At 42.0% G+C, this 24,103-nt stretch overlaps 1 protein-coding gene across 9 annotated transcripts in view; it reads left to right on the top strand.

The window, feature by feature from the left end:
- Positions 1–24,103, top strand: part of WDR27 (WD repeat domain 27) — a 304,525-nt gene that overhangs the window by 607 nt on the left and 279,815 nt on the right. For 5 of the 9 annotated variants that reach the window (XM_078370485.1, XM_078370479.1, XM_078370482.1 and 2 more), the window contains exons 1-2: positions 255–548; positions 23,641–23,836. In XM_078370485.1, coding sequence (XP_078226611.1) covers positions 502–548; positions 23,641–23,836 — 243 coding nt within the window. In that variant the 5' untranslated portion in view covers positions 255–501. Of the gene's footprint in view, positions 1–82; positions 682–22,863; positions 23,024–23,640; positions 23,837–24,103 lie in introns of those variants that run through there. The other 4 variants (XM_078370488.1, XM_078370483.1, XM_078370480.1 and 1 more) reach the window with 3 other exon arrangements.

Raw genomic sequence — 24,103 nt, 5'->3', positions numbered from 1 at the left:
GTAAGCCGGCCGGAAGCGAGGCCTCGCCAGCTGTCGCGAGATAGCGAAGGGGGCGTGGGCGCGTGCGGCGCGTCAGGCGTCTGCTTGCTTTCCTGTGAGCCGCCTGCGGCGGGTCCTCACCGAGCGGGCTGCCCCCTGCGCGGAGTCGGGGAGGAACCCGAGCTGCTGCTCTGGGGCTTGTGCCGAGGCTGCAGGGCTGGAGCCCGGGGGCTCCGCGCCTGTTCGCGGCTCCGTTGAGATCTCTCTGAAAGGGGGCGATTTGAGGTTTCCGCGGTGACCGCTCCCAACGGCGGGGACGCGCGCTCTGGTTCAGAGCCGTTGCTCGCTGTTTCGTCACCCGAAGCCCCCCGCTGACGCCGTCCCGGTGCGAGGGTCTGCACGGGAATTCGGGGCTCAAGTTGGGCCCGAGCGTCCGGGCGGCCGTGGCGCGAAGGCGCAGGATCAGCTCTTTGAGAACCGAGCGCCTGTGGAGTTCGGAGAAGGGCGCAGGTTGTTGTTTTAATGAAAGGAGCTGTGTGTGAAGACATCTCGGACCTCCAGGAGATTCGGTAGTTCCGGAAGGAACGAGGCTTGTTGAAATGCCCGGGCTCCCCCACCTCCCGTCCGCCCTGTGCTCGGAGGGCGGCAGCGTGGAACCCGAGGGCTCCTGAATTCTGCCTCACTGGCCTTTCGCCCCGCGTGGTAACCACCAGGCTGGATTTTCCTAACTCGAGCCAAAAGGCAACTTTCTGGTTTGCTTAGTCACGGAAAGAAACATTTCGGTCTTTTCTAATCAGAAGGGAGTAATTTTCTAAAAATATTCGTATATACAGAAAACAAAACCCAGAAGGAAATGCACAGCATTTTATCCGTGGTACTTCTCGAGTAAAAGGGAATGCATCTTTTATTGTATTTCTGAATTTTCTATGTTTTACTCACACCGCTCTGTGCCAGTAGAGGGGGTGTTGTCTCTACAGCTTCCAGTTTGTCTGGGGTTACTGTCTTGCGTTTACCGACTTATCTTTTAAGGCAATGGTCTCTTTAGCAGTCACTTGCCACAGCTTTTTCTTGAAGTGCTTACCTAGTCCTCGGTGCATTAGAATCTCACTAAAAAAATTAGTTTATCCTCCCAGACTTGTGTGCACGTGCATTCATAGATTTCCGTGGGGATATCCTATATAACATTGGTTTTCCCCTAGGGTTGGCAGAGCAGGAAGAGGAGGTAGGGTTAATAAACTATTATTTCTTCATTGTTTAAATGTTTTGCGTTGTATTGCTTTTGTAATTAAAAAAAGTTAAACAGTTCATATTAGTGCATTTAGGCTAAGTGCTGCAGCAATTCACCCCAATAGAACACTTGCATGTTTCTTGCTCACAGGTTCCTATGTAGCTGTTTCTAGTCAGACCATTCCTTTGGGCAGTTCTCTGCCAGCTGCAGCCGAGACCTCTTCCATCTTGTGGTTGTCTTCCTTCGGCCCTCTGAGTTCTCTGCATTTAGCTGGGGGTGGGGAAACGAGAGTCAATGCAGGAGGGATTTATGGGCCTGGCACTCAGCCACATAGCTGCACCTAATTGCAAGGAAGCTAAGGAATGTAACTTAATTCTGTGTCTAGAAGGAAAGGGAAGTGGCTTAGTGAAAAAGGAGCAGCACTTGCCTTAGTCTCTCTTTCAAATATCTGCTTCACTCTTCAATCCCCAAGGGGGACACTTTGTTAAGGTGCCCAGTGCAACAGAGCATTTCCCAGGATTACACAGTTCTTCTCTACGTCAGGCCTGGCTGTGGTTCCTCATGGTCCAGAGATCTATGGACTAAGGAAACAAAGTAGTTGCTCTCCCCACTAAAATGCAGTGGCTAAATGTAACCGTGGTTTTTGTAACCGTTCCCCTTTCGGAAAAGGGAGACACATGGCAGACACTGGTCTACAGCAGCTTTGAAATGATGCTGGGGTGGACGTGGGAGGGGTTTCCCACCTAGACCCTGCTTCAGCTGTCTAGGAGGAATTCCTTTGTCCATTGTTCTTTTTCTTTCTTTCTTTCCTTTGAGACAGGATCTCACTTGTCCAGATTGAAGTACAGTGGCACAATCACAGCTCACTACAGCTTCAGTGTCCCTGGCTCAAACCATTCTTCCGCCTCAGCCTCCCCAGCTGCTGGGACTACAGGCATACACCGCCATGCCTGGCTAATTTTTTTTTTTGTAGAGACAGAGTCTCACTGTGGCCCAGGCTGGTCTTAATTCCTGGGCTAAAGTTATCCTTCTGCGTTGACCTCACAAAGTGCTGGGATTGCTGGTGTGAGCCACTGTTCCTGGCCTGTTTTCTGAAGCGCTTGATTTACCCTTGGTCTTTTTCCTCCATGATCTCATCTGATGTGGCTGTGAGGATGCTGCCTTGGAGGGCTGCCATAGTCCCCTCCTGGAGCCATGGCAGTGGGGACCAGGCAGTCAGCCCTGAGCCCACCGTGTGCCTTTATTTTGTTCTTTGCTTGATATTACTTCTGCCCCATGTCCTCAGAAGCATGACAGCCTCTGGTCTGTGTGTATCTTGTTGATGCCACTGTTGTTTTTCCTGTGTCTACTGTTCAAACCTGACTCTTTTCTTTTGGTCTCCTGGGTGGCTGCTACCCTGAGGTTGTGTCGAACTAAGGCTTGAGTGGGAAGACAGCCATCCTAGGTCAGATCTTCGCGGAAAGACCAAGACCTGATTGTCCTTATTCCCTCCCTGCGGCCTCTCAGGGCACTCAGGTTTCCCAGCGCTGTGGCCCCATGCTCTTTGCATTTTCTGTTCCTGTTCATTCCACTTGCACATCAGCCAGTTCTCTAGTCCAGTTCCATGTGTTTGCTGCCAGCACTTGACTCTGCAATAATTTCCCGTAGGGCTACAGGATGAGTAAGCATGTGGTCAGTTTTCCACATTAGTAGAGGAAACATTATTAGAGCTTATTGCAGTTCAACGTGTTTGTCACTGCATCATATGCGTCTCGAGCTTTTCCCCTCCTGAATTTCTATGCACCATCAGTCACTAAGCAACATCCTACTTTTCACCAAAGCCTCCTATGGTACCTGCATCAGCCGAGGTAGGCTGACAGAAGTGACCTGAACTTCGTGCAATAAATGTTTCTCTCTTGCTTACACAACAGTCCAGCCTGGTGTCCTGGTCACCTTTTAGTGGGAGCAGTGCAGGCCGCCAGGCGCCTCCACCATGGCCCCTCTTCTCAGCTTTCGGAGACCTCTGCCTCCAGCATGAAGGGTTGTGTATGGGCTGTGACAGGACCGTGCCTGTGCCTGCGTGGTGCACTTTCCAGACCAGAGCTTGGCACACAGCTGCCCTCGACTCCAGAGAAGATGGAAATACGGTCCTGCCGTGTTCTTAGTGGCTCCAGGGAGGAAACAGAAGGAGCTTGGTGAAAACTGCCAGACCACAGAAATAGAAAAATAACTTTTCACCCAAATGATTTTAGGGGCCATCTGACCTCTGTTCAGTGGCAGGGGGGCAGGGGGGGTTCAGTTAGCTGCGTTGGACTCATGTCCTGGACATGGACGTGTGTGTGTGTGTCAGTGTATCACTGACGATGTTTATACCTGCACCAGACACTCCCTCACTCCCGTCTGCACCATCCTGCCATGGAGCAGGAGAGCTAGGCATTGAAGCCGAGAAAACTGAGGAACAGAGGTGTGGGCAGCTGGGGAGGTGGGATTTCAGCTTGTGCACACTGGGGTCAGACCCAGAGATTCTGAGTGCAGGCTGGTGCTTCTTCCTGAAGGTGGCTTATGTGTCCTGACAAGGCTTTCTTCCCTCCTTGGCTTCACACCATTGTTTCTGTAAACTTCACACTAGTGAGTCATGGGTGTTATTTCTTTATAATGCACACATCAGGAAATTCAAGCACATTCATATACTGTGTCTCTATTTTGGAAATAATTCCAGTGATATCAGACGCTGGGTGTTAGGAGATCTTCTTTTTGTTGTTTCTGCTTTTGTTTTTAAGACATGAAGGGGTCCTGTGCTTCAGGCATGGCAGTTGTCTCCAGGTCTTTGGATTGTCTTTCTCCTAAGACCCTGTGCTCTCTGACCCCACACCTTTCACCAGACCCATTTGGATTGGACAGCTTTTTATATGTGTGCATGCATATGTGTATGCACGTTTGAGTGCATATGTGGGATTGTGTGTGTGCATATTTGTGTACAGGTGTGTGTGAGATTTTGTTTGTGTCCATGCATGTGTGTATATGTGATCTCTTGCCCCAGAACTGGCCATACCTTAACTTCTTCCTCAAGAGCTTCACTGTACCATTCTTCCCAAGATCTAGCACCATCTCAACCCGTCGGTCACCCTGGACTCTTGCTGTCGACTGCTTGTTCTAGTCTTGCTTCAGGGTTCAGTCCCGATAGGACACAGATCACTGTGTAGATGTGTGCAGGCTATCGTCATTTCATTTCTACAGTTTTCATTTTGTACACACTTGTATTTGTTTGTTAACAGTGTGACAAATTACTGCCGATTTGGGGGTTTAAAACAGCACAAATAAGGCCAGGCGCGGTGGCTCACGCCGTAATCCCAGCACTTTGGGAGGCTGAGGCGGGTGGATCACGAGGTCAAGGGATCAAGACCATCCTGGTCAACATGGTGAAACCCCGTCTCTACTAAAAATACAAAAACTTAGCTGGGCATGGTGGCGCGTGCCTGTAATCCCTGCTACTCGGGAGGCTGAGGCAGAATTGCCTGAACCAGGAGGCGGAGGTTGTGGTGAGCCGAGATCGTGCCATTGCACTCCAGCCTGGGTAACGAGCGAAACTCCGTCTCAAAATAAATAAATAAATAAATAAAACAGCACAAATGGATTGTCTTACAGTTCACAAACCCAAAACAGGTCTCACTGTGCTAAAGTCAGGGTGTCGTTGGGGCTGGCTCCTTCCAGAGGCTTTGGGGGAAAACTTGTTTGTGCCTTTTCCAGCTTCTAGAGGCCACCACAGGCCTCAACTCCCAGCTCCCTTTTCTGTCTTGAGAGCTGGTGACCACGGCAGGTTGGTGCATCATCACCCCAACTTTTCTCTCTCTAGCTTAGTTAAGGAAAGTATTTACATGAGTATGCCCCAAGAATCCAGGATAATCTCTCTTCTGAAGTCCATCTGGTTAGTAACCTCAATTCCCTTGGCTGTATAGCCTAATGTGTGCAGAGGTTCTGGGGATTAGCATGTGGACATCTCAGGGAGAGAGTAACTCTGTCACTATCGAACCCTGGGGTATTTAGACTCCTCATTGTTAAGCTCATGAGTATTATTTTATGTAATTGGTGCAAAAGGGCAGTGCTGGGTGCTCTGATAATTTAAAAGTGAGAGAAACAAGATGAGTGTTACCCTTTAAAATGGACACACCGTGGATTAGAGATGTATGTTTCTTCCACAGTTACTTGAAAGAAATTTTGGTGCAATGCCTGGAGGAAGCCATAACTGTTTCAGCATTTGACATAATGTATCCAAAACAGAATGTATGTTTCTCCCCTGCCAAACCTGTTCTTCCCCAGCTTAGTAAGTGGGTCTCTTGTTGCTCAGGCCAGAAATCTAGGAGCTACTCCTGATTCCTCAAATCCCTCTTCAACCAACCCATATTGGCTTCTGTTGTTCCCAGCTCAGAAATAACGTGGTGTCCAGTTGTTTAAACCCTGCTCTTAGGCTCCAGCACCAATGATCTTTTGAAAAATAAAAGTTTTAAATTTATAGATATTTATTTCATTAAAGTTTTTGTTTCTCTTTCTTGATACTTTTGTACATCTAAACAATAGTATATATTTAAACAAGCAGAGACATTTGTTATTTTTGTTGTCTCAGCATCCACCTCCTCTTTTGGCAAAAGCACCTGGATTTCCTCTGGGCTACCACCCTTCTCCCTCTGCTGGCCAGGACTCAGTGGAGAGGTTTGTGTCCCAGGCCCGACTCGTGGCAACATTTCATCTTTCTGATCACGTGATTAATTTAAAGATGGAAAGTGTCTCAGACTGGCCCAAACTCAGGAGAAATGTTCAGGGATCAATGGAAAGAGATGCTTTCTTCCCCAGTGCCCTGGAACACAGGAGCCCATGGACGGGTTCTGCTGGCCGTTTTGCCACCATGTAGGAAGGGACAGTGAGCAGCACCTAGATAGTGAGGAGCTGAGCGTGGAGGAGACCAGGGGTTGGTCTTGACAGTGTCAATGAAGCTGCTGCTACCAATCGTACAGATTTTTCTTTTTTTTTTTTGAGATGGAGTTTCACTCTTGCTGCCCAGGCTGAAATGCAGTGGCGCGATCTCGGCTCACTGTAACCTCCGCATCCCTAGTTCAAGTGATTCTCCTGCCTCAGCCTCCCAAGTAGCTGAGATTACAGGCATGTGCCACCACACCCAGCTAATTATTTTGTATTTTTAATAGAGAAGGGGTTTCTCCATGTTGATCAGGCTAGTCTCGAACTCCTGACCTCAGGTGATCTGCCTGCCTTGACCTCCCAAAGCGTTGGGATTACAGGTGTGAACCACTGAGCCCTGACATGTGCAGACTTTTAAATTACATTTTAATCCCCTTTTCTTTCAGTTGAATTAGGCTGAGCTTGCTTTCTCTTCTGAGACACAAAGTAAACTTACTTTTCAGTGTCATTTTTTTAAAACATCTGCCTTGTGTTCTACTCAGCTTAAGAACCGTTGCTACATTTCATATTATAATCAATGTTATGATGGACAACCTTGAGGAAATACATTTTGGGAAAGGTAAAATGATTTACTTGTTATAAATTTAGAATTATTGTAGAATAAAAACAGAATTTTTGATTGCCAGATAGTTTATGTCAGTTTATCCTCTTACCAGCAGTGTATGCGGAAATGTTTCTATGTGTGTGCATTGATTTTTTTTCAAGTGAGATGAGATAGTTTATTGAAAGCTATTCAGTTATAGAGTGGGGAATCCTCAGAAAGCAAGTAGAGGAACACACTCATTTTTATAAGGTTTTTAATACTCTCTACGTAAAGACTAAACTGAGCTGTGCATACATGCAAGTGAGCTGACAGCATGACACAATTTATTATTCTCTCGATTTAAAGAAAAGTATCCTTGATATTTTAGTGCCTAAGTACATCAAAGCATGACTACACTTACCTTGAAAGCATATGTTGTTCTGTGTACTGAGCCATCTGGACTTGCTGTTGCAGGAATTACCACGCTGGTTCCTTAGCTGTAACCATCTTAGGACCATGGATTGTGACTGGCAAGGAATGTGCCTTGTTAGTTTCAAGTCGGAGTTGACTTTAAAATGGGGTCACTGTAGCTCTCCTGGGCTCCTGTTTCCCTAATCGCATGAGCTCAGGAGTTTGAGGCCACATTGAGCTATGATTATAATACTGCTGTCCAGCCTGGGCAGCAGCAAGACACCATCTTAAAAAATATTTAATAGACTTTTGTTGTTATTTTTTTTGAGATGGAGTTTCGCTCTTTTCACCCAGGCTGGAGTGCAATGGCGCGATCTTGGCTCACCGCAACCTCCGCCTCCTGGGTTCAGGCAATTCTCCTGCCTCAGCCTCCTGAGTAGCTGGGATTACAAGCACGCGCCACCATGCCCAGCTGATTTTTTGTATTTTTAGTAGAGACGGGGTTTCGCCATGTTGACCAGGATGGTCTCGATTTCTTGACCTCCACCTGCCTCAGCCTCCCAAAGTGCTGGGATTACAGGCTTGAACCACCGCGCCCGGCCTGACTTTTGTTATTCTTCATGTAGCACTTTAAAAAAATTCACTTTAAGTTCTGGGATACATGAGTAGAAGTGCAGGTTTGTTACTTCAGTATACATGTGCCATGGTGGTATGCTGTATCTGTTAACCCATCATCTAGGTTTTAAGCACTGCCAGCATTAGGTATTTGTTCTAATGCTGTCGCTGCCCCCCCCACCACTCCCCTGACAGGCCCTGGCATGTGATGTTCCCCTCCCTGTGTCCACGTGTTCTCATTGTTCAACACTCACTTATGAATGAGAACATGTGGTATTTGGTTTCCTGTTTCTGTGTTAGCTTGCTAAGGATGATGGCTTCCAGCTTCATCCAGGTTCCTGCAAAGGACATGAACTCATTCTTTTTTATGGATGCGTAGTATTCCATGGTGTATATGTGCCACATTTTCTTTATCCAGTCTATCATTCATGGGCATTTGGGTTGGTTCCAAGTCTTTGTTACTGTAAATAGTGCTGTAATACACATATCTGTGCATGTGTCTTTATAGCAGAATGATTTACAATCCTTTGGTTATATATCCAGTAATGGGATTGCTGGGTCAAATAGTATTTCTGGTTCTAGATTCTTGAAGAGTAGCCACACTGTCTTCCACAATGGTTGATCTAATTTACACTCCTACCAACACTGTAAAAGTGTTTCTATTTCTCCGCAATCTTGCCAGCATCTGTTGTTTCCTGACTTTTTTTTTTGAGACGGAATCTCACTCTAGTCACCAGCCACCCAGACTGGAGTTCAGTGGTGCAGTCTTGGCTCACTGCATCCTCTGCCTCCCAGATTCAAGTGATTCTCTTACCTCAGCCTCCTGAGTAGATGGAATTACAGGCATGTGCCACCACGTCTGGCAATTTTTTAGTAGAGACTGGGTTTCACCTTGTTGGTCAGGCTGGTCTCGAACTCCTGACCTCATGATCCACCCATCTTGGCCTTTGAAAGTGCTGGGATTACAGGTGTGAGCCAACATGCCTGGCTGTTTCCTGACTTTTTAATTTTTAAAAAATTTTTATTTTTTATTTTTTTAAAAATTTATTTATTATACTTTAAGTTCTGTTCAGTTCTTGCAGGTTTGTCACATAAGTATACACATGCCATGGTGGTTGTTTACTGCATCCATCGCCCCATCATCTACATGAGGAATTTCTCCTACTGTTATCCCTCCCCAATACACCCACCCCCTGCTATTCCTTCCCTAGTCCCCACCCCCAGGCCCCAGTGTGTGATGTTCCCCTCCCTGTGTTCATGTGTTCTCATTGTTCAACACCCACTTATGAGTGAGAACATGTGATGTTTGGTTTTCTGTTCTTAGTATGCTGAGAATGATGGTTTCCAGTTTCATCCATGTCCCTGCAAAGGAAATGAACTCATCCTTTTTTATGGATACATAGTATTCCATGGTGTATATGTGCCACATTTTCTTTATCCAGTCTATCATTGTGGGCATTTCGGTTGGTTCCAAGTCTTTGCTATTGTGAACAGTGCTGCAATAAACATACATATGCATGTGTCTTTATAATACAATGATTTATAATCCTTTGGGTATATACTCAGTAATGGGATTTCTAGGTCAAATGATACTTCTATTTCTAAATCCTTGAGGAATCACCACACTGTTTTCCACTGGTTGAATTAGTTTCCACTCCCACCAACAGTGTAAAAACGTTCCTATTTCTCCACATCCTCTCCAGCATCTGTCTCCTGATTTTTTAATGATCGCCATTCTAAGTGGCGTGAGGTGGTATTTAAATGTGTTTTGATTTGAATTGCTCTAATGACCAGTGAAGATGAGCTTTTTTTCATATGTTTGTTGGCTGCATAAATGTCTTCTTTTGAAAAGTGTCTGTTCATATCCTTTGCCCACTTTTTGATGGGTTTGTTTTATTCTTGTAAATTTGTTTAAGTTCTCTGTAGATTCTGGATATTAGCCCTTTGTCAGATGGGTAGATTGCAAAAATTTTTTCCCATTCTGTTGTTTGCTGGTTCACTCTATTGACAGTTTCTTTTGCTGTGCAGAAGCTTTAAGTTTAATTAGATCCCATTTGTCTATTTTGGCTTTTGTTGCCATTGCTTTTGGTGTTTTAGTCATGAAGTCCTTGCCCTTGCCTATGTCCTGAATGGCACTGCCTTGGTTTTCTTATAGAGTTTTCATGGTGTTAGGTGTCATGTTTAAATCTTTAATCCATCTAGAGTTAATTTTTGTAAAAGGTGTAAGGAAGTGATCCAGTTTCAGCTTTCTGCATATGACTAGCCAGTTTTCCAAACACTGTTTATTAAATAGGGAATTCTTTCCCCATTGCTTATTTTTGTCAGGTTTGTCAAAGATCCATTGGTTGTAATTATGTGGCATTCTTTCTGAGGCCTCTGTTCTGTTGCGTTGGTCTATATCTCTGTTTTGGTACCAGTACCATGCTTTTTTGATTACAGTAGCCTTGTAATCAAGGTAGCTTAATGCCTCCAGCTTTGTTTCTTTGCTTAGGATTTTCTTGGCTATGTGGGCAATTTTTTGGTTCCACCTGAAGTTTAAGGTTGTTTTTTACAATTCCATGAAGAAAGTAATTGGTAGCTTGATGGGGATACCATTGAATCTGTAAATTACTTTGGGCAGTATGGCCATTTTCACGACATCGATTCTTCGGCATGAAGTGTTTTTCCATTGTTTGTGTCCTCTCTTATTTCCTTCAGCAGTGGTCTGTATTTCTCCTTGAATAGGTTCTTCACATCCCTTGTTAGTTGTGTTCCTAGGTATTTTATTCACTTTGTAGCATTTGTGAATGGGAGTTCACTCATGATTTGGCTCTCTGTTTATCTATTATTGGTGTATAGGAGTGCTTGCAATTTTTGCATGTTGGTTTTTTAACCTGAGACTTTGGTGAAGTTGCTTATCAGCTTAAGGAGATTCTGGGCTGAGATGACGGGGTTTTCTAAATATACAATCATGTCATCTGCAAACAGTGACAGTTTGACTTCTCTCTTCCTATTTGAATACCTTTGTTTCTTTCTCTCACCTGATGGCCCTAGCCAGAACTTCCAATGCTATGTTGAATGGCAGTGGTGAGAGAGGCATCCTTGTTTTGTGCCAGTTTTCAAAGGGAATGCTTACAGTTTTTGCCCATTCAGCATGATATTGGCTGTAGGTTTGTCATAAATAGCTCTTATTATTTTGAGATACAATACATCAATGCCTAGTTTATTGAGAGTTTTTAGCATAACGGGCTGTTTAATTTTGTCAATGGCCTTTTCTGCATCTATTGAGATAATCATGTGGTTTTTGTCTTTGGTTCTGTTTATGTGATGGATTATGTTTATAGATTTGCAGATGTTGAACCAGCCTTGCATCCCTGGGATGAAGCTGACTTGATCATGATGGATAAGCTTTTTGATTTGCTGTTGGATTTGGTGCCAGTATTTTATGGAAGATTTTTGTATCAAAGTTCATCATGGATATTGGCCTGAAATTTTCTTTTTTAGTTGTGTCTCTGCCAGGTTTTGGTATCAGGATGATGTTGGTTTCCTAAAATGAGATAGCGAGGATTCCCTCTTTTTGTATTCTTTGGAATAGTTTCAGAAGGAATGGTACCAGCTCCTCTTTGTACCTGTGGTAAAATTTGGCTGTGAACCCATCTGGTCCTGGACTTCTTTTGGTTGGTAGGCTATTAATTGCTGCCTTAACTTCAGACCTTGTTATTGGTCTATTCAGGAATTCAACTTCTTCCTGGTTTACTCTTGGAATGGTGTAAGTGTCCAGGAATTTATCCGTTTCTTCTAGATTTACTGGTTTATTTGCCTAGAAGAGTTTGTAGTAATCTCAGATAGTAGTTTGTATTTCTGTGGGATCAGTGGTGATATCCCTTTTATTATTTTTTATTGCATCTATTTGCTGCTTCTCTCTTTTCTTTTTTATTAGTCTGGCTAGCATTCTATTTTGTTGATCTTTTCAAAAAAACAGCTCCTGGATTTATTGCTTTTTTTGAAGGGCTTTTTTGTGTCTCTACCTCCTTCAGTTCTGCTCTGATCTTAGTTATTTCTCGTCTCCTGCTAGCTTTTGAATTTGTTTGATCTTGCTCCTCTAGTTATTTTAATCGTGAAGTTAGGGTGTCATTTTTATAGATTTCCTTGCTTCTCTGGTGGGCATTTAGTGCTATGAATTTCCCTCTACACACTGCTTTAAATGTGTCCCAGAGATTCTGTTACATTGTGTCTTCATTCTCATTGGTTTTGAAGAACATTGTTATTTCTGCCTTCATTTCATTATTTATCCAGTAGTCATTCAGGAGCAGGTTGTTTAGTTTCCATGTAGTTATGGGGTTTTGCATGAGTTTCTTAATCCTGAGTTCTAATTTGATTGCACTGTGGTCTGAGAGACTGTTTGTTATTATTTCTGTTCTTTTGCTGAGGAGTGTTTCACTTCCAATTATGTGGTCAATTTTAGAATCAGTGCAGTGTGGTGCTGAGAAGAATGTATATTCTGTGCTTTGGGGTGGATAGTTCTGTAGATGTTTATTAAGTCCACTTGGTCCAGATCTGAGTTCAAGTCCTGAATATCGTTGTTAATTTTCTGTCTTGTTGATCTGTCTGGTATAGACAGTGGGATGTTAAAGTCTCCCACTATTATTGTGTGGGAGTCTAAGTCTCTTTGTAGGTCATGAAGAACTTGTTTTATGTATCTGGGTGCTCCTGTATTGGTTGCATATATATTTAGGATAGTTAGCTCTTCTTGTTGCATGAATCCCTTTACCTTTATATAGTGCCCTTTGTCTCTTTTGATCTTCGTTGGTTTAAAGTATGTTTTATTGCAGACTAGGGTGCAACCTCCTTTTTTTTTTTGCTCTCCATTTACTTGATAAATCTTCCTCCATCCCTTTATTTTGAGCCTATGTGTCTTTGCAGGTGAGATGGGTTTCCTAAATACAGCACACCAATGGGTCTTGATTTTTATCCAATTCGCCAGTCTGCGTCTTTTGATTAGGGCATTTAGTCCATTTACATTTAAGGTAAGTATTGTTATGTGTGAATGTGATCCTGCCATTTTGATGCTAGCTGGTTGTTTTGCCCGTTAGTTGATGCAGTTTCTTCATAGTGTCGATGGTCTTTACAGTTTGGTCTGTTTTTGCGGTGGCTGGTACTGGTTGTCCTTTTCCCTGTTTAGTGCTTCCTTCAGTAGCTCTTGTAGGGCAGGACTGGTGGTGACAAAATCTCTCAGCATTTGCTTGTTGGTAAAGGATTTTATTTCTCCTTCACTTACGAAGCTTAGTTTGGCTAGATATAAAATTCTGGGTTGAAAATTCTTTTCTTTCAGGATGTTGAATATTGGTCTCCACTCTCTTCTGACTTGTAGAGTTTCTGCCAAGAGATCTGCTGTGAGTCTGATGGGCTTCCCTTTGTGGGTAACCCAACCTTTCTTTCTGGCTGCCCTTAGCATTTTTTCCTTCATTTTCTGGTAAAGCTGACATTTATGTGCCTTGGGGTTGCTCTTCTCAAGGATTACATTTGTGGTGGTCTCTGTATTTTCTGTATTTGAATGTTGGCCTGATTTGCTAGGTTGGGGAAGTTCTCCCAGATAATATCCCAAAGAGTGTTTTCCAACTTGGTTTCATTCTCCCCGTCACTTTCAGGTACACTGATCAAAAGTAGATTTGGTCTTTTCACATGATCCCATATTTCTTGGAGGCTTTGTTCGTTTCTTTTCATTCTTTTTCGTCTAATCTTGTCTTCTTGCTTTACTTCATTGAGTCGATCTTAACTCTGATATCCTTTCTGCTGCTTGATTGATTTGGCTATAGAAACTTGTATATGCTTCACGAAGTTGTCATGCTATGTTTTTGAGCTCCATCAAGTCGTTTATATTCTTCTCTATGCTGGTTGTTCTAGTTACCATTTTGTCTAACCTTTTTTCAAGATTCTTAATTTTCATGCATTGGGTTAGAACATGCTCCTTTAGCTTGGAGAAGTTGGTTATTACTTACCTTCTGAGGCCTGCTTCTGTCAATTCATCAAACTCATTCTCCATCCAGTTTTGTTCCCTTGCTGGTGAGGGACTGTGATCCCTTGGAGGAGAAGGAAGTGTTCTGGCTTTTGGTGGTTTCAGCATTTTTGCCCTGGTTCTTTCCTTTCTTCGTGGATTTGTCTACCTTTGGTCTTTGAAGTTGGTGACTTTTGCATGGGGTTTCTGAGTGGATGTCCTTTCTGTTGATGTTGAAGCTATTTCTTTCTCTTTGTTAGTGTTCCTTCTAACTGTCAGGCCCCTCTGCTGCAGGTCTGCTGGAGTTTGCTGGAGGTCCACTCCAGACCTTGCTTGCCTGGGAATCACCTACAGGGGCTGCAGAACAGCGAAGATTGCTGCCTGTTCCTTCCTCTGGTAGCTTTGCCCCAAAAGGGTACCTGCCAGATGTCAGCCAGAGCTCTTCTGTATGATGTGTCTCACAGTTAGTATATATGGTGGGAGGGGGGGGTCAGTGAGCACTCGAGGAGGCAGCCTCTCCCTTAACAGAGCTCATGCAGTGTGCTGGGAGATCTGTTTCTCCATTCAGGGCTGCCAGGAAGGGACATTTAAGTCTGCTGAAGCAGAACCCACAACGGCCCCTTTTCCCAGGTGCTCTATCCCAGGAATGTGGGGGCTTTGTAAGTCCCTGATGGGCTGCTGTCTTTTTTTTCAGAGATGCCTGCCCAGCAAGAAGGGAATCTACGTGACAGTCTGGTGCAGAGGCCTTGCTGAACTGCTGGCTGGCTCCACCCAGTTGCTGTGAAAGCTTCCCCACAGCTTTGTTACACAGGCAATATTGAAACCGTGTGCCTGAGCCTCAGCAATGTGGGCGCCCCTCCCCCCACCAAGCTCCAACTTCCCGGGTTAAGCTCAGACTGCTGTGCTGGCTGCTAGAATTTCAAGCGGGTGGATCTTGGCTTGCCAGTCTTCATGGGGGTGGTGCCTGCCGAGCCAGCTCACTTGGCTACCTGGTTTCAGCCCCCTTTTACAGAAGAATGAGCAGTTCTGTCTTGCTGGCATTCCAGGCACCACTTGACTAAGACAGCTGCCCAGTTTTGTGCTGGAAACCTGGGGTGCTGGCATGTAGGTGCTGGAGGGAATCTCCTGGTCTGCGAGTTATGTAGACCATGGGAAAAGCACAGTATCTGAGCTGCAGTGCCAGTGTCCAGAAAAGTTCCTAATGGCTTCCCTTGGCTGAGAGAGAGAGTTCTCTGGCCCCTTGTGCCTCGCAGGTGAGGTGATGCCCCACTCTGCTTTGGCTTGCCCACCTTTGGCCATTCCCACTGTTTAACCACTCCCAGTGACATGAACCTGTTACCTCAGTTGGAAATGCAGAGATCCCTGTCTTCTGGTGCACTCTCGCTGGGAATTGCAGACTGGAGCTGTTCCTATTCGGTCATCTGTTTTTTTTGAGACAGAGTTTCACTCTTGTCACCCAGGCTGGAGTGTACTGGCATGATCTCAGCTCACTGTAATCTCCATCTCCCAGGTTCAAGTGATGATTCTCCTGTCTCAGCCTCTTGAGTAGCTAGAATTACAGGTGCCTGCTACCATGCCTGGCTAATTTTTGTATTTTTATTAGAGACAGTGTTTCATCATGTCAACAACAAAAAAAGTTACCTAACAACTTAAAAAAATTTGAGGTCTTGAACTCGTGACCTCAGGAGATCCACCTGCCTTGGCCTCCCAAAATGCTGGGATTACAGGCATGAGCTACTGTGCCTGGCTGATATTTTTATTTTATAATAGTTTTTGCCAATTTGGTAAATGAAAACGGTACGCTTTTTTTTTTGCATTTCTTGATTACTAATTAGTTAACTATTGATTTTATGTTTATTGGGCCCTGGTACTAATTCTTTTGTGAATATATTGCTTATTATTATCTCCCATTTTTGTTTATTGAAGTGTTAAAGTTTTTCTTATTTTTATAATAGTTTAAAAAAATATTAAGGTTCTTTGTTGTTGCAGATTTTTCACTATATTTGTATTTGTTTTTGATTTTTAATGTTTATTTGTATCCTGAGATCCATCTGAAATTTGTTTTTGTTATTTCTGAAATATCTCTTTAGTTCTCCTTGAACAATTAAAAAAACATTGTTTCTCATAATTTAAGATGATATTCCTGCATATATTATTCAAGTTAAGGTGGGTTCCTTTGTGTAGTTCTGCCTTGACAAGGTTTTCACCCTAATTGGGGATTTCTGGCAGCCTGATGGGTGGAAATTTGGTTGAGATGGCCTACTGCCCATAGCAAAGGAAAACTATGCCTATGTCTTGGGCAAAGCCAGCCAGAAGGGAGGGCACATCCCCAATGGTTTAGGACCTTTAGTCCTGAAGGGAGGGCACATCCCCAATGGTTCTCAAGTCAGAACAAGTAGAGTAAGTGGGTTTTGGAGATATCTGGGCTCTTCCTGGGCAGTGTTTTGGGCCACATAGAGCTGGGTGACATTGATAGGGTGCTGAGCCAGTCAGAGCAGAGTGAATCTCAAGCAGGCATTGAATATGTGTCCCTTTTCTTCCTCACAGCACATGGCCTTTGCTGCTGATACTCGCAGGTCAGATACGGCTGTGGGGACAGAGCCCTGTGTGTGCTGCTGTGGGGATGAAGACTAGGGGTTGGAAATGTGAATTCTAGCTCCTAATTAGTTTTATTACTTATTAAGCCCTGACTTTTTTTTCTGTCTGTAAATGGGGGAAAAAAGTTACCTAGCAACTTAAAAATTTTCAATAGTTTTTGAGGCAAAGTTCATTTTTGGTTACATGAATAAGTTCTTTAGTGGTGATTTCTGAAATTTTGGTGAGCCTGTCACCCAAGCAGTGTACACTGCACCAAATTTGTAGTCTTTTATCCCTCATCCCCATCCCACCCTTCCTAGAGTCCCCAAAGTCCGTGATATCATTCTAAGGCCTTTGTGTTCTCATAAGCTTAGCTTATAAGTGAAAACTTAAGATACCTTGTTTTTCATTTTGAAGTTACTTCACTTAGAATAATGGTCTCCATCTTTATCCAGGTTGCACAAAAGCCATTAGTTCATTCCTTTTTATGCCTGAAGACTATTCCATGGTGTATACATACCACAGTTTCTTTATCCACTTGGTTGATGGGTATTTAGGTTGGGTTCATATTTTTGCAATTGCAAATTGTGCTGTTATGAACATGTATGTGTAGTGTCTTTTTCATATAATGACTTCTTTTTCTCTGGGTAGATACCCAGTGGTGGGATTGCTGGATTGAATAGTAGTTCTTTTAGTTATTTAAGGAATCTTCATACTATTTTCCATAATGGTTGTACTAGTTTACATTCCCACCTGCAGTGTAAAAGTGTTCCCTTTTCACCACATCATGCCAACATCTATTATGTTTTGATTGTCTTAATTATAGCCATTCTTGTAGGAGTAAGATGGTATGTCATTGTGGTTTTGATTTGCATTTCCCTGATTATTCGTGATGTTGTGAATTTTTTCATATGTTTTTTGGCCATTTGTATATTTTCTTTTGAGAATTGTCTATTGATGTCCATTGCCCACTCTTTGATGGTATTGCTTTTTTTAAATCTTGCTGGTTTGTTTGAGTTCCTTATAGATTCTGGATATTAGTCCTTTGTCAGATGCATAGTTTGTGAATATTTTCTCCCATCGTCTGTGTTGTCTGTTTACTCTGCTGATTATTTCTTTTTCTCTTCCAAAGCCTTTTAGTTTAATTAGGTGCCTTTATTTATTTTTGTTGGTTATTGTTGCATTTGCTTTTGGGTTCTTGGTTATGAACTCTTCACCTAAGCCAGTGTCTAGAAGAGGTTTTCTGATGTTATAGAATTTTTATCATTTCAAGTCTTAGATTTAAGTCTTTGATCTATCATAAGTTTACTTTGTATAAGGTGAGAAATGAAGATTCAGTTTCATTCTTCTACATGTGGCTTGCCAGTTATCTCAGCATCAGTTGCTGAATAGAGTTTTCTTTCCCCACTTCATGTTTTTGTTCGCTTTGTTGAAGATCTGTTAGCTGTATTTGGATCTATTTCTGGATTCTCTGTTCTGTTCCATTGGTTTATGCACCTGTTATTATACCATTATCATGCTCTTTTCATAACTATAACCTTGTAGAAGAGTTTGAAGTCGGGTAGTGTGATGCCTCCAGATTTGTTCTTTTTGCTTAGTCTTGCTTTGGCTATGCAGGCTCTTTTTTTTATTCCATATGAATTTTTGGATGTTTTTTTCTAGTTCTGTGAAGAATGATGTTTGTATTTTGATGGGAATTGCATTGAACCTCTAGATGGCTTTTGGTAATATGGTCATTTTCACAGTATTGATTCTACCCATCCATGAGCATGGGATGTGTTTCCATTTGTTTGTGCCATTTGTGATGTCTTTCAGCAGTTTTGTAGTTGTCTTTGTGGAGGTGTTTTCACTCCTTTGTTAGGTATATTCCTAAATATATATATATATATATATTTTTTTTTTGCAGCTATTTTAAAAGGGGTTGAGTTCTTGATTTGAATCTCAGCTTGGTCGTTATTGGTGTATAGCAGTGCTACTGCTCTGTGTATATTGATTTTGTATCCTGAAACTTTGCTGAATTTAACTTTTTGGATGAGTCTTTAGCATTTTCTAGGTATGTGATCATATCATTGATGAACAGTGACAGCTGGACTTCTTCTTTTCTGATTTGGATGTTCTTAACTTCTTTCTCTTGTCTGAAGCTTTGTCTAGGACTTCCAGTAATATGCTGAATAGAAATGGTGAAAGTGGGCATCTTGTCTTGTTCTGTTTCTTTAGGAATGCTTTAAACTTTTTACCATTCAGTATGATATTGGCTATGGGCTTGTCATAGATGGCTCTTATTGCTTTGAGGTTTATCCCTTCTGTGACAGTTTTGCTGAGGGTTTTTATCATAAAAGGATGCTGGATTTTGTCAAATGCTTTTTCTGCATTTATTGATATAATTGTATGATTTTTTTTTAATTGTCTTTATGTAATGTGTCTCGTTTATTGACTTGTGAATGTTAAACCATCCGTGCATCCATGGTTTGAAACCCATTCGATCATGATGTATTGTCTTTTTTATATACTGCTGGATTTGGTTAGCTAGTATTTCATTGAGGATTTTTGCATTTATGTTCATCAGGGATATTAATCTGTAGTTTTCCTTTTTTGTTGTTTTTTTCCTGGTTTTGGTATTAGGGTAATATTGGCTTCATAGAATGATTTAGGGAGAATTTCCTCTTTATCTTTTGGAATAGTATTGGTAGGATTAGTACAAATTTTTTAAATGTCTTATAGAACTCGGATGTCAGTTAATCTGGTCCTGGACTTAATTTTGCTGGTAATTTTTAAAATTACTGTTTCAATCTTGCTTCTTGTTATTACTCCGTTCAGAGTTTCTATATCTTCCTGATTTAGTCTAGGAAGGTTGTGTATTTCCAGGAATCTATCCATCTCCTCTAGATTTTCCAGATTGTGTGCATAAAGGTGTTCACAGTAGCCTTGAATGATCTTTTGAATTTCTGTGGTATTGGTTATAATATCTCCCACTTATTTTCATTTGAGCTTATTTGGGTCTTCTCTCTTCTTTTATTGGTTAATCTCACTAAGTCTATCAATTTTGTTTATCAAAGTACCAGCTTTTTGTTTTATCTTTTTTTTTTTTTTAAGTTCTGCTTTTATCTTTGTTATTTCTTTTCTTTACTGCGTTTGGGTTTGGTTTGTTCTTTTTCCCTAGTTCCTTGAGGTGTGACATTAGATTGCCTATTTGTGCTTTCTCAGACTTTTTGATGTAGGCATTTGATGCTATTAATTTTCCACTTAGCACCCCTTGTACTGTATCCCAGAGGTTGTGATAAGTTATGTTACTGTTATTATTTAGTTCAAATAAGTTTTAATTTTTTAAAAAATTTACTGTTTTCATCTCAGTTTTATTGTTGAGTCAAAGATCATTCAAGGGCAGAATTTGCATTGTTTTGGGGCTTCCTTTTGGAGCTAATTTCCATTTTTATTCTACTGTGTTCTGGAGGATACTTCATGAGATTTCAGTTTTCTTAAATACACTGCGACTTGTTTTGTGCCCTATCATACGGTCTGTCTTGGAGAATGTTCCATGTGCTGGTGAAAGGAATGCATATTCTGCAGTTGTTGGGTAGAATGTTCTGTAAATATTTGTTGTTTATTCGATGGCATAGTTCAAGTCCATTTTTTTCTTTGTTGACTTTCTGTCTTGATGACCTTTCTAGTGCTGTTAGCAGACCATTGAAATTCCCCAGTATTATTGTGTTGCTATGTCATTTCTTAGGTCTAGTCATAATTGTTTTATGAATTTGGGAGCTCCTGTGTTAGGTGTGTATATATTTAGGATCATGATAGTTTTCCATCGGACTAATCCTTTTATCATTTATATAATGTCCCTCTTTGTCTTTTTTTTTTAACTGTTGTTGCTTTCAAGTCTATTTTTTTGTGTGATATAAGAATAGCTTCTCCTGCTTGCTTTTATTTCCATTTGTTTGGAATATCTTTTTCCTCTCCTTTACCTTAAGTTTATGTGAGTCCCTTGAAGATACCAGATACTTGATCAGTGGACCTTTATCCATTCTGCCATTCTGTGTCTCTGAGTGGAGGATTTAGACCATTTACCATCAACATTAGTATTGAGATGTGAGGTACTGCTCTATTCATTATGTTAGTTGTTGCTAAATACCCTTTTTCATTGTGTTATTGTTTATAGGCCCTGTGAGATTTATGCTTTAAGAAGGTTCTTTTTTTGTGCATTTCAAGGTTTTGTTGCAAGATTTAGAATTCGCTTTAGCATTTCTTACAGTGCTGGCTTGGTAGTGTCACATTCTCTCAGCATTTGTTTGTCTAAAAAACACTTTATCTCTCCTTCATTTCTGAAGCTTAGTTTTGCTGGATACAGAATTCGTAGCTGACAATTATTTTGTCTAAGGGGGCTAAAGATATGACCCCAATCACTTCTGGCTTGTAAATTTTCTGCCTAGAAATCAGCTGTTAATCTGATAGGTTTTTCTTTATAGTTTATATGATGCTTTTGTCTCACAGCTCTAAATGTGACATGGTAAAAAGCCCCATAAACCTGCATACCTCAACCATACCTTGGTTTTCTGTTGAAACTGCTCTCTGTAATGCAAATGTGACAGGCAGGCAGTCCAAACCCAAGCCATTCTGACTCCTGCGACTTGTGATTTCCACCCTACACAGGCAATGTGTAAACAAATGCTTATCTTGACTTTTGTGAACCACTTAAGTAACAATCGGAATGTCAGAAGTCCCCTGGCCCTCGGAATGTCCGGAGCCTCTCACCCTCATCTTCGCCTAGGAATCCACTGGATTGTCTGGAGCCCCTCACCCTCATCTCCGCCCAGGAGGTGATTTACAGAATCTACTAGTCTTTGGAATGTCTGAAATCCCTCACCCCCACCCCCGCCCCTCACCCTCACTCCTGAGGTGGTTTTATGGGTATAAAAGGTCTAGACACACTCCTTTCGGGGCCACGGGTTGGAGAGACATGAGTCCTCCATGGCTGCTGGCAATAAAGACCCTGCAATTTGGCATAATTTTGTCTTGGTGTTGACTTTCTATACTCAGTTCAGGACAACATAAAGATTCTTTCATTCTTCCTGACTTTAGATAACCAGATGACTATACCTAGGTGATAATCCTTTTGTGATGAATTTCTCAGGAGTTCTTTGAACTTCTTGTCTTTGGATGTGTAGATCTCTAGCAAGGCTAGGTAAGTTTTCAATTATTCCCTCAAATAAGTTATTCAAACTTAGATTTCCCTTCTTCCTCAGCAACACCAATTATTCCTACCTTTGGCCATTTAACATAATCCCAAATTTCTTTGAGCCTTTGTTCACTTTTTTAGAATTATATTTTCTTTATCTTTTACAGATTGGGTTAATTTGAAAGCCTTGTCTTTGAGCTCTGGAGTTCCTTCTTCTACCTGTTCTAGTCTCTTGTGGAAACTTCCCACTGCATTTTGTATTTCCCTAAGTGTGTCTTTCATTTCTAGTTGTGATTTTTTTTCTTTATGATATCTGTTTCCCTGTAACATTTTTTATCCATATCCTGCATTTTTTTTGAAGTTTTTGTTTGTTTTCAACTTTCCCTGGTTAATAATCAACCTTTTGAGTTCTTTATCTGGCAATTCAGAGATTTCTTTGTTTGACTTTATTGCTAGGGAGTTACCATGATCTTTTGGGGGTGATAGAGATCTGGTTTTTTTTTTTTTTTAACATTACCAGAATTTCTTTTCTGATTTCTTCTTATTTGGGTAGACTATTACGTAAAATTGTTCTTGAATTTATTTTTGATTGGATTTTAAAAAATCTAAATTTCTTTTTTTCCCTCTTAAGGATTAGACTTTAATGTTTATTTTAGCCTAATTTGACTCTTGGTGCTTTTAGGAGTGAAGACTGTGTGAGTTCCTTAGTTACAGAGAATCTTTTTGTGCTGGCTTTTCCGACGCTAGCTCTAACAGTTATATTGTTGATGTGTGGGTGAATTCCCTGTCTCTTATGGAGTTAGAATGGCAGGGATCTCTTGAAGCATATCTCATTCTCTTGTGGTATACACTTTAGATGGTGTGAAGCGCTGGGAAGGAGGAGGATGAGATGGGGGGCAGATGGGAGCCAGCTCTCAGGGGCCTCTGCTGAGACCTGGGGAATGAGAAGAGCCCCCAAGGTGCAGCGATGAGGAGGAATGGAAGATGAAGATAAAATATGTGTCCTGAGGCAATAAAAGCCCTGCTGTGTTGTAAGAGCTGGGAGAAAGTGTAAATAGAAAGAGTAGCAGTGGAGGGAGGAGCTGGTGAAGAGGAAGAGAGAGGCAGAGGTTGGGTTAGCAGGGTCTTGTCAGGGCCAGCATGAGGAGCCCATGGGTGGATTCTTTGAATCCGCATGACCAATATGAGGACTGCAGGGGTGGGCCTTTGAATCCACATGACCAGCATGAGGACCATATGGCTGGGCCTTCAAATCCTCATGACCAGCATAAGGACTGCATGGCTGGATCCTCTGAATCTACATGACCAGCATGAGGGCTTTGTGGGTGGATCCTTTGGATCCACGTAACCAGCATGAGGGCCACATGAGTGGACCTTTGAATACCCACAGCCTGCATGACCACTGGATGTTGGGGTGCTTGCCCGTCACTTTCTAAGCAGGTCTGTTGTCTATGCCTTCAGGTGCAACTATTGCCTGCCTGCAGTGGGGTGTGGGGTACAGCAGAATCAAGGATGATCCCAGTGTTATTCCCACGTTTCTGAAATGATTATGTTGTGAAGTTAAGTGTAAAGTTGGATGAAGAGCTTGTGTTTGTGAGTGTTTCATTAGTTTATGCTTTATAAAACATAGCCAGTGAGTGACTGATTATAGAACCTATGATAGCTTAACTGTAATTACATAGAGCGTTGTGAAATTGTTGATTAATCTCAGGTTAGCTATGGGAGATGTGAGTTCCAATTGCAGTTTCCCAATAACTGCTTTGCTGTGGTCAATTCCGAAAATAACTTTGTGTTTTAGTCATTGATACCAGTAACTGGTTTCAGTAACCGATGTTTAGAATGCTAAGTGTCAGCACTGTACCCATGGCATATGGATCACTGTTTAGTCTTTGCCTCTCAGTAACTGTTTCATTTTACGGTTGTGGAAGCTTATTCAGAAAGCCTAAGCAAGGTAAGTGGGGATAGGAGGATTTGAGTCAAGGTCTGCTTAATTGGAAAGCCCATGAGAGGAATGGAGCAGTTGTGAATGTGGAACCTCCAGAGGTTTTAGTAGATTTCTCTTCTTTTTCTTGGGGTGAGGAAAGTTGAATAAATAGGTATGATGTGGCATGTGTGTGTGGTCACACTAGTAACTATCGGTAGATAATAGACTTTTTATCTATATTAAATATGACACCTATAGTCATCTTGTATGTACTTTTTGTTTTCAGATTGAAGATGGAAAATCCCCAAGACATTTTCTCAAGTAATGGTGGCTGTGTACGTGATATAGTTATAGAGAAATACCTGGTTGAATCCAAGGAGTCTGCTTCTCATGTTCAGCTTGCTTGCAGCATGCAGCACTGTGCTTTCCCTTTGGATGGGAATGAACTTTGCATATGGAACACCGAGGATCCTTCTCATCAGGTATTTTACAAGTGTTATGTTCAGTGTCATGGAGGCCTTGCCCTTGACTTTCCATGTCTTTGATACTGTTTGGACAGCATTACCTTCTGTGGATTCAGCTACCAGCTATAGGAGAGAAATATTGATAAAAATATCACATTACATTTTTTTTTTCGATTTAATCCTTCAGCTAAGACAGCGGAAGAGGTGATTTATTTTATGGTTGTTACACTCGGCCACAAGTAAACACAGAAATAGTCCAGAATGTCACAGGTCCAGGGCAAAGGA

This window comes from Callithrix jacchus, chromosome 4, assembly GCF_049354715.1.
Source record: "Callithrix jacchus isolate 240 chromosome 4, calJac240_pri, whole genome shotgun sequence".
NCBI lineage: Eukaryota > Metazoa > Chordata > Mammalia > Primates > Cebidae > Callithrix > Callithrix jacchus.
Note: the sequence above shows the minus strand (reverse complement) of the source record. Positions and strands in the feature narration are given on the sequence as shown.